Raw genomic sequence first — 15515 nt, forward strand, 5'->3', positions numbered from 1 at the left:
GTGTGAACAGGGAGCGAAAACCTGAGCCAATATCACAGTTGGATGACGTAGCAGACAGAGAAAGTGGAGTTACCTAAAGTTGCTGAATTTAATATTAAACCTGGAAACCTGTAACATGCTCAGCAGGAAGGTGCACTGCTGTTCTTCAAGCTTATGTTGGGCCTTGTTATAATACTGCAGAAGATCACAGACGGCTCAGCGTGGAAGTGTGAAGGAGATTTAAAATGGCAGGCAATCAGAAGCTCAGGGTCATCCTTGCAGAATGGATGTAGCCGCCTTGTAAAACAGTCACTCAATCTGTGAATGGCTTCTCCATTGTGAAGGAGATTACATCCTGAGTACCCAGTGCAGTAAACTAGATTGGAAAAAGTGCAAGGAGATTGCTGGTTCATCTGGAAGGATTATTTTAAAGTTCAAAGTACATTTATATATACATTATACAACCTTGAGATTTGTCTCCTTACAGGCAGCCACAAAACAAAAAAACCGAATAGAACCCATTAAAAAGAAGACCATCAAACACCAAATCTGCAGAAAATAAAACAAATTGTGCAAACAGTAAGCAAATAACATCAGAATTGAAGTTCACAAAAGTGAGTCCATTGCTACGAAGCCAGTCTTCGCTGCAGCTGGTCCAGGAGCCAGTTAGTGGCAGGACACAGCCTCAGTTCAGCACAGAGACGAATAAACCTCATCGAGCAGCTGGCCTGTTCCCCTCCTTCGACCCCAGCACTCTAACCTTTTCAATCAGACCCGGCACTTAACTCCATCTATAGTCAGGTGATTTTTCACTTTTGGACCCATGACCTATTCCTTTGTTACGCTCTCGGACCCCGGACCCCGGACCCCGGACCCCGTTGTGTTGGTTCAGCCCATACCTGATCTTTGTAATTTGGCCTGGCACTTGAATCGGTCGAACCTTGGGTCGTTCCTCACTTTCGGATCTGGGCCCTGCCACCTCAGCTCTGCCTCAAATCCACTCTGCTCGCCTCGGTTCTGCCATATTGAATCGCCTCCAAGCCGATCGAGCAATGGCCAAACATAGACTCATTCCCCACTTTCGGGCCCGGGCCTTTTCGCCTCGATTCAGCCTGTACCTGCCACACCACACCATCCTGCACCTTGGAAACTTCAGTTCACAGCTCAAAGGTGCCAGGTTCAAAAAGCTCAGCTCCGAAAGCGAAATAACAGGCTACTGAATGCAGTGATAGTTTCCAAGAAAAAGTATGATTAATACTGTAGTTTATTGTTTTCCTTGCTGCCAACAAGTCATCACAGTGCTTCGCCAGCGTCATCTTAAACCGGAACCGTTCTCTGAATGGGTGATCACTTTGCTGTTTGCACAGGCTGACCCTGAGCTTCCTGTTGCCTGATACACTGCTGTTATAACAAGGCTCAGTTGAAGGCTGAGGAGCAGCCTTTCTTCCAGTTCAATCCCCTCCGCTGTTTATAAGTTTGTACGTTCTTCTCTTGAGCTTTAAGTTCCTTGGTTCAGAGGACCTATCCTTGGTGCAGCACCTAAGTGCAATTATGAAGAAAGCACGGGAGCACCTCTACATAGCAGTTTGCGAAGATTCGGCATGACATCTAAAACTTTGATAAACTTCTATAGATGTGTGGTGGAGAGTGTATTGACTGGCTGCATCACAGTCTGGTATGAAAACACCAGTGCCCGTGAATGGAAAATCCAACAAAATGTATTGGTTTCAACCCAGTTCATCACAGGTAAACCCACCCAGCACTGAACACAACTACACAGAGTGCTATCACAGGAAAGCAGTATCCATCACCAAGGATCCCCACCACCCAGGCCATGCTCTCTTCCCACTGCTGCCATCAGCTGGAAGAAATGCTGCTCCTCAGCCTTCAGCTGAGCCTTGTTATGATAGCAGTGTGTACAGGAGCCTCAGAACTCACACCACTAAGTTCAGGAACAGGTGTCATCCCTCAACCGTTGGGCTCTTGAACCAGAGGGGATAACTCACCCCATCACTGTACTGCTCCCACAACCTATGTACTCACTTTCAAGGACTTTTCAATGTTTATTGCTTACTTATAATATTTTTTTTGTATTTGCAATTTGTTGTCTTTTGCACGGGTTGCTTATCCTGTTGGGTGTGGTCTTTCATTGATTCTATTGCGTTTCTTGGATTTATTGTGCATGCCCCCAAGAACTCTAATCTTGGGGTTGTATATGGTGACATCTAACTACTTTGATAATAAACTTACTTTGAGCTGCGTTTGAGTTGACCGCATGGATTTCCTCTGGGTGTTCCAGTTTCTTCCCACATTCCAAAGATGTACAAGTTAGGGTCAGTAAGTTGTGAGCATGCTATGTTGGCTAGAAACATAATGACACTTGCAGGCTGCCCTCAGCATATTCACAGACTGTGCTGGTTGTTGACACAAAACAACACATTTCACTGGAGGTGTTTCGATGTACATGTGACAAATAAAGCTAATTTCTTTATCTACACTTTGTAGTCTTCTAGACTGTATATCACATTTGACAACTTCAGATAATACATTTTCTCTGTCTTTACCAGAATGGGCCAAGTCATCCATCAGTTTCTCTCTCACCATCATTGCGGTGTGAATTGCCGGGCTCATTCTGCTACGCTGCATTTTGCAGCTCCTACATTTCTTTGAGTGCTCGCTCTTTCTGCCATCATTCTGCTTTTATGAACAAAGTATCACATCTGTCTCCCTAACTGTTCCCATTAACTCAGATGGTTTTAACAGCAGTGTATCAGGCAACAGGAAGCTCAGGGTCAGCCTGTGCAAACAGCAAAGTGATCACCCATTCAGAGAACGGTTCCGGTTTAGGATGACGCTGGCGAAGCACTGCGATGACTTGTTGGCAGCAGAGAAAACTATAAATTACAGTATTAATCATACTTTTTTCTTGGAAACTATCACTTCACTCAATAGCATGTAACTTCGCTTTCGGAGTTGAGCCAACCCCACTGGAGATAATTTTTGTCTTGTCCATCCTTCTAGTTCCACTCCTGCTTGATACTAGCCCTTCCCCAGTTCTGTCAAAGGCTTTGGACCTGAAGTAAGTAGCATCTCAAAAAGTTAACGATTTTAAAAAATTAAATAATGTTTTTCAAATTACTAAAAGGAGATTGTATCTTTATCAATTCTTATCTTGGGATTGATGAAAATCATTTCTTTAATGAGAGTTAAGTGTTCACCACAACTCTATGAATTCTAGTTCATTTTAGCCTGCCCTTTGCAACTGAACAAAGGTGTTCTCCTCCTTCCTTCAGAATTCCAAACTTCAGTATCCAAATATTAGCAATAGCATTTGTGAATGTTAATATATTCCATTATTATAGTGGATATTATTGGATTAGCAGACAAAGATCTGGATCATTGTTCAAGGTCTGCCAAGATTGCTAGGAAGCTTGAAACTCAAGCAATTAAATAAATTTGAAATATTGATCTAATACCTGTAAATGTAAATATTTAACTGTTGGATTAACATAGAACATAGAAATCTACAGCACATTTACAGGCCCTTTGGCCCACAATGTTGTGCTGACCATGTAACCTACTCTAGAAACTGCCTAGAATTGCCCCAGCACATAGCCCTCTATTTTTCTAAGCTCCATGTACCTATCTAAGAGGCTCTTAAAAGACCCTGTTGTATCCGCTTCCACCACCGTCGCCGGCGGTGCATTCCACACATCCACCAGTCTCTGTGTGAAAAACTTATCCCTGACATCCCTTTGGTATTATTTCCAAGCACCTGAAAACTATGCACCTCCACGTTAGCTATTTCAGCCCTGGGAAAAAGATCAGTGCCCCTCATCATCTTATACACCTTTGTCAGGTCACCTCTCATCCTCCATTGCTCCAAGGAGAAAAGGCTAAATTCACTCAATCTATTCCATTAGGTATGCCCTCCAATGCAGGCAACATCCTTGTAAATCTCCTCTGCACTCTTCCTTAGTATCCACATCCTTCCTGTAGTGAGGTGACCAGAACTGAACACAGTACTCCAAGTGGGATCGGGCCAAGGTTTTATATAGCTGTAACATTACCTCATGGCTCTTGAACTCAATCCTATGATTGATGAATGCCAACAGACCACTTGTCTTCTTAACAACATTGTCAACCTGTGCAGCAGCTTTGAGTGTCCTGTGGACACAGACCCCAAGATCTCTCAAATCCTCCACACTGCCAAGATTCTTACCATTAATATTATATTCTGTCTTCAAATTTGACCTACCAAAATGAACCACTTCACACTTACCTGGGTTGAAGTCCATCTGCCACGTCTCAGCCCAGTTCTGCATCCCACTGTAACCTCTGACAACCCTCCAGACTATCCATAACACCACCAACCTTTGTGTCATCAGCTCACTTACTAACCCACCCCTCTACTTCTAACCCACCCTTCTACTTCTTGTAACGTTTCATTGTTTTCATTAATCCCAAATCAGTACTGGAAATCTGACTTCCTTGCCCACTGCCTATATGTAACTCCAGACCAAAATGTTGCCCTCTCTTGTACCCTTTAATCATAGGTCCGAGGGCCTCAGTTCTACAGGCAATTAAGGTTGGCATTAAGAATTTTGACAAATTCTATGATGGGATAACTTCGTTTTTTTTTCAATACAACAAAGCTTTCAATCTCCAGAGTGGGGTACAAAGGTTGTATCTTTGCTGAGTTGGTACATCTCAGGGATTGGAGAATTAATGTTGATGATTGTGAATATCTGTTGGATATTCTTTTGCTTAAATAAAATTCAGATTTTATTAACAATTGCAGCACCAATGTGCGTGAGTAATCATAAAAGACAGTGAACTACTGTGACCCCAGAGCCTGTCCTTTAGATCCTGCTTGCTGATTGCAGCTGAGGTAGCGGCAGTTATCAAAGTCGGTGAGATTGGAAAATGTTCTCATCTTAACAGTATTGCAGAGAATCTGAGGAAGACCTACTTTCTAACTAATAACTAATTATAACATTATGACTAATGTTATACTAATTCTGTCAGAATATTAAAATAAAGTAGAAAATATGGTCACACAAAAAGGGTTATGGAGTAATACACCACGGAAACAGGCCCTCTGGCTCAACTGGTCCATAGCAACCCCAGCATTCTCCAACTCATCCTCAATGTCTGCACTTGGTCAATATCCTTCTAAGCCCCTCCCCTCCACGTACCTATTCAAATGCCTCTCTAATGTTGCAATTGTATCCACTTCGACCACTTCCTCTGGCAGCTCATTTCAGGTTCTCAAAGTTCAAAGTAAATTTATCATCGAAGTACGTATACCATATACTGTCTTGAGATTCATTTTCTTACAATTATTTACAGGAAAAAATACAATAGAATTTTACAAAAACAATAAATAAGCAGGCAAAGACTGACAAACAGCCAATGTGCAAAAGAAGACAAACTGCAAAAAAAATAAGAGCAAAAACTTATTAGAGTTCTTGAAAGTGCATCTGTAGGTCATAAAATAATTTCAGAGTTGTGACTGAAGTTATCCACACTGGTACAAGAGCCTGATAGTTGTAGGATAATAACTGTTCCTGAACCTGGTGGTGCGGGACCTAAAGCTCTCTTTTCCTGAGCCTACTGGTATGATACAGAGGCCATACACATAGGGGTTGACTATGCAGGTGTGGCAACTGACCAAGGTACTGACCCAGGTCCAAGCTTACTGAACAGCAGCCACAAGCCTGTGGTTGGCTGACATGAAGTTCGCAGAAGCTGGGATTTTTCTCCTATGCGATGTCTCAACCTATCGCCCTCGTACCGTAGCACCCGGAATCTAGAGGTGGACTATTTCTAACTCCATTGATGGCCTCTTACATCTGGGCTGGAAGGCCTCATTGAAACTGTTGCACTAAAGTTTGTGTGGCATGGCCTGAGAATGGACGTGTGTAATTGGAGTGCAGCCTTTGCTGAGTGCCCGTGGGTGAAAATTAACTGTTATGTTCGGCTGCCATTGGCACCTTTTTGAGATCTCTGAGCGACGGTTTGACCATGTCAATCTAGATCTGGTTGGTCCTCTTCCCTGCCCCCCCCCCCCCACACACAGTTTCACGCATCTCCTTACCACGGTGGACCGTGCCACCATGAAGGCCAAAGGTTGTCCCTCTAGCATCGATGACAGCCACAGACATGGCTCAGCTGGGCTACTCAGTTTGGCACCCCTTCTGATATTTTCTCTGACCACAATCCCCAATTAATATCAGACCTCTGAGCTGCTCCATCAGGGAAGCCCTCAATGAGTGTTGGCATGATCATCTCCCATGGATCCTGCTGGGGCTCAGAACAGCTCCAAAAAAGGACCTGCAGTCATCTGTGGCTGAGTTAGTATATGGGTTGCCATTAGAAACATACAAACACAGAAAACCTACAGCATAGTACGGGTCCTTCAGCCCACAATGCTGTGCCAAACATGTACTTAGTTTAGAAGTTATCTAAGGTTACCCATTAGCCCTCTATTTTTTCAAAGTACCAGGTGATTTTATTCCTGATGCCACAATCGCCTGGTCAGCCTCTCAATGGTGTTCTGCCCTCCTCAGTAAATTAAATTCCCTTGCGCCTATTCCTACCTCCCATCACAGCATACAGCTCTCTTGGGTTCCCGTTGACATACATTCTGCCTCATTTGTTTTTGTCCACCATGATGGACACCAACATCCCCCTAGGCCCCCTTACGATGGCCCATTCCATGTTTTGGAATGGAGAGAAAGGACTTTTATTATAGATAAGAAGGGTAAACCTGAATGTATTTCAGTAGATCTCCATAAACCTCCCCACCAAGATTGGGAGGATACCGCTATCAGGCCCATGCCGTCACGACGTGACCATGAGCCTGTCAACACACCTCTAGATGAGCCAGAGGCCTGTGCTGTTCCTCTGTTTGTGGAACATAGGACCCGAGCTAGCTGGCTCATCTGAGCTCCAGACAGGCTCACAGTGCCAGTTTTGATGAATTCTGGAAAGGGCCTGTGCAGCATAATGTAATGGGTGGAAACATAGGCATAATTCACAACCACCGACATTGAGCTGGGGTACACTTTAAGAGGCTGTCCTGACATGATGAGGTAATTATGTGAAGTTTTTTTACTATGATGTTCTGCTTTTGGAGGACAATAAAGAAGACATTACAGTTTCATGTAAACTTGAAACCCCTCTGACATTTTATTTATGAAAGTCATGGTACCTTCTGCCCGATGGTTGTAGTGAGAAGTGGCCTGGATGGTGGGTTTCTATAATGGATGTGCTTTATTTTATTTAGAGATACAGCATGGAACAGGCTCTTCTGGCCCAGTGCCCAGCAACCCACCCTGGACAATTTACAATGATCAATTAGCCCACTAACCAGTACATCCTTACAGATGGCACCGGAATTGAACGCCGAACTTTGACACCCTGAACTGTAATATTGTCACGCTAACTGCTACGCTACTGTGGCACCCCCGTGTGACACCATGTAAATGTACCCAATGGTGGGGTGGACTGCATTGTATCCTCCATTTTCTGTAGCATTTTCCATTCCTGGGTATTGGTGTTTCTGTATCAAGCCGTGATGCACCGAGTTAAGATCCTCTCCACTCTGCATCTGTAGGTGCTGGAAATCTTGAGCAACACACACAAAATGCTGAGGTAACTCAGCAGGCCAGGCAACATCTATAGAGAGGAATAAACAGTTGATGTTTCGGACCAAGACCCTTCATCAGGACAGGAAAGGAAGGGGAAAGAAGTCAATAAGAAGGTGGGGGGGGGTGGAGGAATGAGTACAAGCTGGCAGCTGATAAGTGAAACCAGATGAGTGGGTGGGGGAGGAAGTAAGATGCTGTGATGGGCCTGTATTCACTAGAATTCAGAAGAATGAGGAGAGACCTCATTGAAACCTATCGAATGGTAAAAGGACATGATGGAGTGGAGACGATGTTTCCTATGGTGGGAGAGTCTAAGACCAGAGGACACGGCCTCAGAATAGAGAGGTGTCCTTTTAGAATGGAGATGAAGAGGGATTTCTTTAGCCAGAGAGTGGTGAATCTGTGGAATTCTTTTTCACAAGCAGCTGTAGAGGTCAAGTCTTCATGTATATTTATGGCAGAGTTTGATAGATTCTTGATTGGTCAGGGCATGAAGGGATACAGGAGAAGGCAGGAGATTGGAGCTGAGAGGGAAATAGATCAGCCATGATGAAATGGTGGAGCAGACTCAATGGGCCAAATGGCCTACTTCTACTCCTGTATCTTATGGTCTTATAGGTGGGAGAAGTAAAAGGGCTGAATAAGAAGGCATCTGATAGGAAGTACAGTGGTGCAAAGAAGAAAGGGAAGGAAGAGGGGCACCAGAGGGAGAGGACGGGATGAGAAGAGAGGTGGAAGAAATTACCGGAAATCACAGAAATCGATGTTCATGCCATCTGGTTGGAGGCTACCTAAACGGCATAAGAGGTGGTGCCCCTCCTAACTCATCATGGCAGTAGAGGAGGCCATGGACCGGTATACGTTGGGATGGTAAGTCAAATTGAAATTGTAGGCAGTGGGAAATCCTGCCTTTTGTGGTGAAGCGATCCCCCAATCTTTGTCAGGTCTCACTAATGTAGAGGCAGCTGCACTGGGCATACTGAACACAGTTAATAACCCTGGCAGACTCACAGGTGTTTCCTCACCTGGATATTTGTCAATGTTTTTGGGGCATGCCGAACCTACATGAACTTCTAAGAAAGTTGAAGCAATATCATGCTGCCTTTGTGATAATACTTACTGGTCCCGGAACAGATCCTCTGATATGTTAATGCCAAAGAATTTTTAAAGCTACTGACCCACTCCACCACTCATCTATGTAAAGAAGTTACCTCTCAGGTCTCTTTCAAATCCCTTCCCTCTTATATCTTTGGTCGATTTTAATTTTCTGGACTCATGATTAAATAAAAATTTCTACAGTAAAGTACAACTCCCTTTGTTGAACAATGCATATTTCAGAGTTATTTTTGTGTTACCTAATTAGTTAGTGCCCAATTTACTGAATAGTTTCCATTATCTTTGTGTACTTTACAACTAAACCCTTTATATTCCAGTAATATACTGGAAGACTGTAACAGTAATATATTGGAAGCAAATCAATGGATATTACCAACAATTGACTTCAACAGTATTGCATTTTGACCTAAACAGAATATGTTGTTAATTCTAGCAGTAAATTAATCTATTTAATGAACAAGTGCTGGTATTATATACATAAAGCAAAGCAGGAATGAAAATGAAAAACTTAATCTTCAGTAATGACTCAGGCATTATTTCAGTCAGATATAAAAGAGGAACACACATATGAATTTTATTCATATGGAATGGCTGGAGATCACTTTTACCTACCAACCAGCTCCCATGCCAAGCCTGGTGAAGATGGATGATTCTGGGTAACAACCCAGAGATTTATTGCTGAGACCAAGAGAAGAACTCATTCTGCTAATTTCCCAGGACTTTCCCGGGTGATTTTGTTTTGGATGGTTCCCACTAACCTCCACCATATAATAAGATTATCAGTGAGCTTATAAGAAGATTGTATGGTAAGGTTGTTATGCTGTATGAAGGAAGATGGAAGAACTATTTTACATGTGTACTGCTCAGCTGAACCTATTTTTTTGTTAGTGTTGTCGGGTTCATAATTACCCACTGTGATACCCAGTCTCTCCAGGGGGACCACGTACTTTTTCCGGAGGTTTAGAACATGAACATGGAACAGCACAGTACAGGTCCTTCGACCCATGATTTTGTGGCAACTTCTTAATCTACTACAAGATCAATCTAATGCCTGTCTCCCATATAACCATCCATTTTCCTTTCATTAATAGTCTCTGAAAGCTATTGCTTCCTTCAGCAATGTCACTGGTTTTAAGCTGTATAAGATTTTAAGCTGGTTTTCAGATATATACGGTATCTTTTAAGTGATTGTCCTTGGCCATCACACCATGATAGTGTCTGTATGGCACTCTGTTTTCGATTTATCTTCAATATTTAGAAGATACTTATACTTCATACTTTATTGTTGCCAAACAATAAAACTATAATAGAACTATAAACAATCACAGCTGCCTTTGTAGTTATAATTGAAAACTATGCCTTTGTTATACAGCACATCTGATCAGTGTTAGCAATTGAAAGACTATTTTAAAAATATATAGCAATTCTAAATGTTATGCTTGCACTGAATAATTAATATTTCTGTGATACCTGTGTTTTTATGAACCTTATTTTTAAAATCCTTTTTGATGTATTTAACATCACATGAGATCAATGATAATCCATTACCATCACCATTTGGATCAAGCTTTGTTGTGCCAATGTATATGGCCTTTTTTTTCCAAGATCTTGTAGTCTTGGTCTTCTTAAAGTCAATATTCATGTGGTCTTTAAGTCAAAGTTCCCAAGCTATAATGATTTTCTGACCAATTGGACTGAGTGTGCTTCAAAAGCCATGCATTACTTAATTGGTTTAAAAGAACATTGTTTAAATCAGGACCTTTGGGGGATTTTGCACTTGTTTTTGTGGAAAATAGAATAGATTTGGGCAAATACATCACTGATTTGGTATCTCTGCACTGAAGACCATGTTGGAGTCTTGAAGTAAACTCAGGAACTTCGTTTCCACACTGATATTTTTTAAACTGACAATGCATGAAAGGGTCGGTTTAAAGATGTTGTTACCAAAATGATCAACAAGAGCTTGGTTCCTGCCATTTGTTTGTCAACAAATCTAGAAAGTTAGGAGTGATATGCTTTGCTTCAACCCCATTATTCCCTTCTTTTAAATCATTTACATAACACCATCCCTTTGCCTATGGAATTTCTTATATCTCCTTTTATACAACTAACACTAACTTTCAGCTGCTTCTTTATGCGAGACCATGCTTGTCTCTTGTTGCCACAATCAGCAGCTATTCTTTATCATCAGTCTAGAACAGGGGACACCTTGAATTTGCTAAGTGCTTAACAGCTCTTTGCTGGTAGAGAAATCTGGGAGGGCCACAGGAGAAATGGCAGAACAGACTCGTGGCACTGGGGATTCTAATCAGCGGCTTCTATTTCTCTCCCATTAGTCAGTATCCCACATGTTGCCTTGTGCCCTGCTGGCTGTGTCTGGCACTGGGCAGATGCTTGCTGTGCAAAGACTCTCACAGGCTCCAGTATTCAGAAGAAGTCACAAAAACAGCAAGGATCTGATCACATTTCATTTATTTCGGTTGATGCTACAAGGGTTGCAATGGTGTGAATTCTAGTGAGCAAAAGAGTTATTGTTTGTGGTTGCAGTAGGTTAATTTGAGTGAACATTTTACAAAATAATAGCTATAGTTGTGATTTTTTGGATTACTTTAGCTGTTGACCCCACATGTAGATTTGTGTTTATTTGGAATGCTGAATGTTGAGGAAATTGGGATTAAGCAGAATATGCATGGATCCTAACTGAGGCATTCTGTGTTGGGAGGAGGTGGGGAGAGAAAGTGAGGTTAACATCTAGATGTGAGCAAAATACATTTATTAAAGATTTAACTGCAAAACTAATTAAATATAAATTAAGATTTATATTTAGTCTTAGATATTCATGAATCATGTGCATAATCCTTGTGGTAAGCAAGATTTATTGCTTATGTCTTGCAGGTTGGCCGTGGACACCGCTCATAGTTTTGGGATATTTTTACTGCTACACCCAAGTAGGAATTGAATATGACAGAATCAAAAAATAAATCCTTTGGTTTTGTTGTTTGTATCATGAAATGAAAATGGTAGTCCTGACCATATTTTGTTTGTGCTTAAATGTTAAAATATAAGACACATTTTCATTATGAATAATATTTTGACTGCATTCCCATCTCTCTGTTTGATATGCTGCTGAGTAAATTTTTAAACATTTTCTGTACTGAATAAGATTTTTGGTAATTGTAGAATGCTTTAGTGCTCTTTGAAATAACTTTAAAAAAAATATTGAACTGATCTTTTAAAATCTTTTATTTGATGCTTTCAGTCATTTAGGCATGTTAATGCAGGTACATGAAACTCCATTGCATAATATTTTACCAATATCAATACATTAACAAATGTGGAATTTCATACAAACTGTTCCATATATTTTATAAATGTGTACATGATTCTAAACCAATGTACTTTATTCGTGGAGGATAAGGCTTATGAGCCAGCTTTCAATAGTAGCTTGTGAGCTACTTTGTGAGACTCAATTAAGATTAGAATTGCTTCATACAGCTGGAGATTAATGCAAGTTAATACACCAGTTAAGTAAGATATACAGTATCTGATTACCCTATCTCAAAGAAGATTTAAGGAATGGAATTAAATTACAACAAAATTATTGGAATTAATTTGAAACGTATGATGCAGTGTTGAGATGTTAAATCAAAGTGGGTCTAAAATATCATTATTCTTTGCTATATGTTGTCCATTTTGCTAGAGAAAAATCAGCTTGACAATTTTAAACTAACTTTCATTAATCAAATGGTAACTATTCTAGCAGAACAAGTGCAACACCTCCCCCTACACCACTTCCCTCACTACCATTCAGGGCCCCAAACGGTCCTTCCAGGTGAGGCGACACCTCACCTGTGCGTCTGTTGGGATTGTATACTGTGTGTCAGGTGCAGCCTCCAGTATATTGGTGAGACTCGACATAGATTGGGAGACTACTTCACTGAGCACCTACGCTCTGTCCACCAGAAAATGCGGGATCTCCCAGTGGCCAACCATTTTAATTCCACTTCCCATTTCCATTCTGATATATCTATCAATGGCCTCCTCTACTGTTGCAATGAGGCCACACTCTGGTTGGAGGAACAACATCTTATATTCTGTCTGGGTAGCCTCCAACCTGATGGCACGAACATTAATTTGTGTGCTTCCAGTAATGCCTCCCCCTCACCATTCTCCATCCCCATTTCACTCTCATCTCTTTGCTTGCCTCCCTCTGGTGCTCCTCCCTCCTTTCTTTCTTCCATGGTCTTCTGACCTCTCCAATTGGATTACCCCTTCTCCAGCCCTGTATCTCTTTCACCAGTCAACTTCCCAACTCTGTACTTCACCCCTCACCCTTTCGGTTTCACCTGTCACCTTGTGTTTCTCCCTCCCCTCTCCCCATCTTTCTACTCTACTGTTCATCTTTTTCTCTCCAGTCCTGCTGAAGGGTCTCAGACCGAAACATCGACTGTACTCTTTTCCATAGATGCTGCCCGGCCTAATGAGTTCCTACAGCATTTTGCGTCTGTTGCTGGGTTGCCAAGGAGGTGAGCTATAGATGAAGTCACCGAGTTTTACAAGAGTTGACAAACATGTTCAAGTGACAGATGAGGGTTGAATATAAGAAGATAAGGCCATAAGACATAGGAGCAGAACTAGGCCATTTGGTCCATTGAGTCTGCTCTCCCATTCCATCATGGCTGATTTATTATTCCTTTCAACTCCATTCCCCTGCCTTCTTCCTATGATACCCTTGCTAATCAAGAACCTATCAATCTCTACTTTAAATATACCCGACGACTTGGCCTCCACAACCCTCTGTGGCAATAAATTCCACAGACTCGCCACCTACTGGCTAAAGAAATTCCTCCTCATCTCTCTTCTAAAGAGCATCCTTGTATTCTTAGGTTGTGCCCTCTGGTCCTAGATGCTCCCACTATAGGAAACATCCTCTCCAGATCCACTCTATCTAGGTCTTTCAATATTCAATAGGTTTCAATATGATACCTGCTTATTCTACTAAACTTCAGCCTAGAGCCATCAAACAGTCCTCATAATTAACCCTTTCATTTCCGGGATAGTTCTGGTGAACCTCCTCTGGACCCTGTCCAATGCCAGCACATCCTTTCTTAGAAAAGAGGCCTAAAACTGCTCATAATACTCCAAGTGAGGTCTGACTAATGAAGTGCATCTGGACACAGATCATGTTGGTGTTCTGCCAGTAAACCTAAGGACACGACCTATGGTAAAATGGAAGGTCAAATGCACCAAGACTTGATTTTCTGACTTCTGTGTTTGACAGAATACATGTCGATGTCTAAGTGTATTAAGTGGTAACTGTTAAGAATTAGTGTTTTTCTATGTAATTGCAATCAGTTCCTTGTAGCCCATTTGTTTCTTATAATATGATATGTTAAAACTTGTTACAAAATTTCAATTATTAAAATTGATTGTGGACTTCAAGAAGGGGAAGTTGGGGGAACATGAACCAGTCCTCATTGAGGGATCAGTGGTGAAAATGCTGAGCAGCTTTAAGTTTCTGGGTTTTTTCAGGGATCTGTGCTGGGACCAACACATTGATGAAGAAGACACGCCAGCAGCTCTATTTTAGGTCGTTTGAAGAGATTTGGTATGTCACCAAAAACTTGCAAATTTCTACAGATGGACGATGGAGAGCGAGCATCATAGCCTGGTTTGGATGCTTCAATATAAAGAATCACAAGAGGCTGTGGAGAGTTGTAGGCTCTGCTGGCTCCATCACAGGCATAACCCTCCCCACCACTGAGGGAATCTTCAATAGGTGGTGACTCAAGAAGCCAGCATTAAAGACCTTCACCGTCCAGGATATGCTATTCTTGTTACCACCATCAGTGAGAAGGTAATATATGATATGAAATTTGTTTTGTGCTACAAAATAACAAATTATTTACCAACTGCCCCATCCTCAGCCCCATCATTCTAGTTTCCATTCTCCTGCCAAATTAGTTTAAACCCTCCCCAACAACCCTAGCAAACCTGTGCCGCAAGGATATTGGTTCCCCTCGAGTTCAGGTGTAATGGGTCCTTTTTGTACAGGTCATAACTTCCTCAGAAGAGATCTCAATGATCTAAAAATCTGAAACCATGTCTCATGCACCTATTCCTCAGCCATGCATTCACCTGCCAAATAATCCTCTTTTTACCCTCACTGGCACGTGGCACAGGCAGCAATCCAGAGACTACTACCCTTGAGGTCCTGCTTTTCAGATTTTGACCTAACTTCCTGTATTCTTTCAGGACCTCATCTCTTTTTCTGCCTATGTCGTTGGTACCCATATGTGCCGCAACTTCTGGCTGTTTACTCTCCCTCCTTGGAATGCTGCGAACCCAACCCGAGACATCCCTGACCCTGGCACCTGGGAGGAACATATTTCTTTCATGTCCAAACAATCTTCTGTCTGCTCCTAACTGTGGAAACCCTTATCACTCCTGCACCCCTTCTCTCTCCCCTTTCCTTCTGACCCACAGAGCTAGACTCAGTGCCAAAGACCCAGTTACTGCGGCTTCCCCCTGGTGGGTCATACCCCACTCCAACAATGTCCAAAGCAGTGTACTTATTATTGAGATGAACAACCAAAGGGTACTCTGTACTGACTACCCCTTCTCTTCCTCACATCACTCAACTACGTGCCTCCTGCAACTTATGGGTGACCCTGTAGCTCCTATCTATCATTTCCTCATTCTCCCATATGAGTCAAAGGTCATCTAGCTGCAGCTACAGTTCCTTACAAAAGTCACTAAGGAGTT

General features: G+C 42.0%; 1 protein-coding gene across 1 annotated transcript in view; it reads left to right on the forward strand.

Annotated features, from left to right (window-relative positions):
• Positions 1-14216, forward strand: part of hhat (hedgehog acyltransferase) — a 245303-nt gene extending 231087 nt beyond the window's left edge. The window contains exon 11 of the mRNA XM_063055718.1: positions 11646-14216. Coding sequence (XP_062911788.1) covers positions 11646-11731 — 86 coding nt within the window. The 3' untranslated portion in view covers positions 11732-14216. The remainder of the gene's footprint in view (positions 1-11645) is intronic.
• The last annotated feature ends 1299 nt before the right edge of the window (positions 14217-15515 follow it).

The sequence above is a fragment of the Mobula hypostoma genome, chromosome 8 (genome assembly GCF_963921235.1).
Source record: "Mobula hypostoma chromosome 8, sMobHyp1.1, whole genome shotgun sequence".
NCBI classification, from domain to species: Eukaryota; Metazoa; Chordata; class Chondrichthyes; order Myliobatiformes; family Myliobatidae; genus Mobula; species Mobula hypostoma.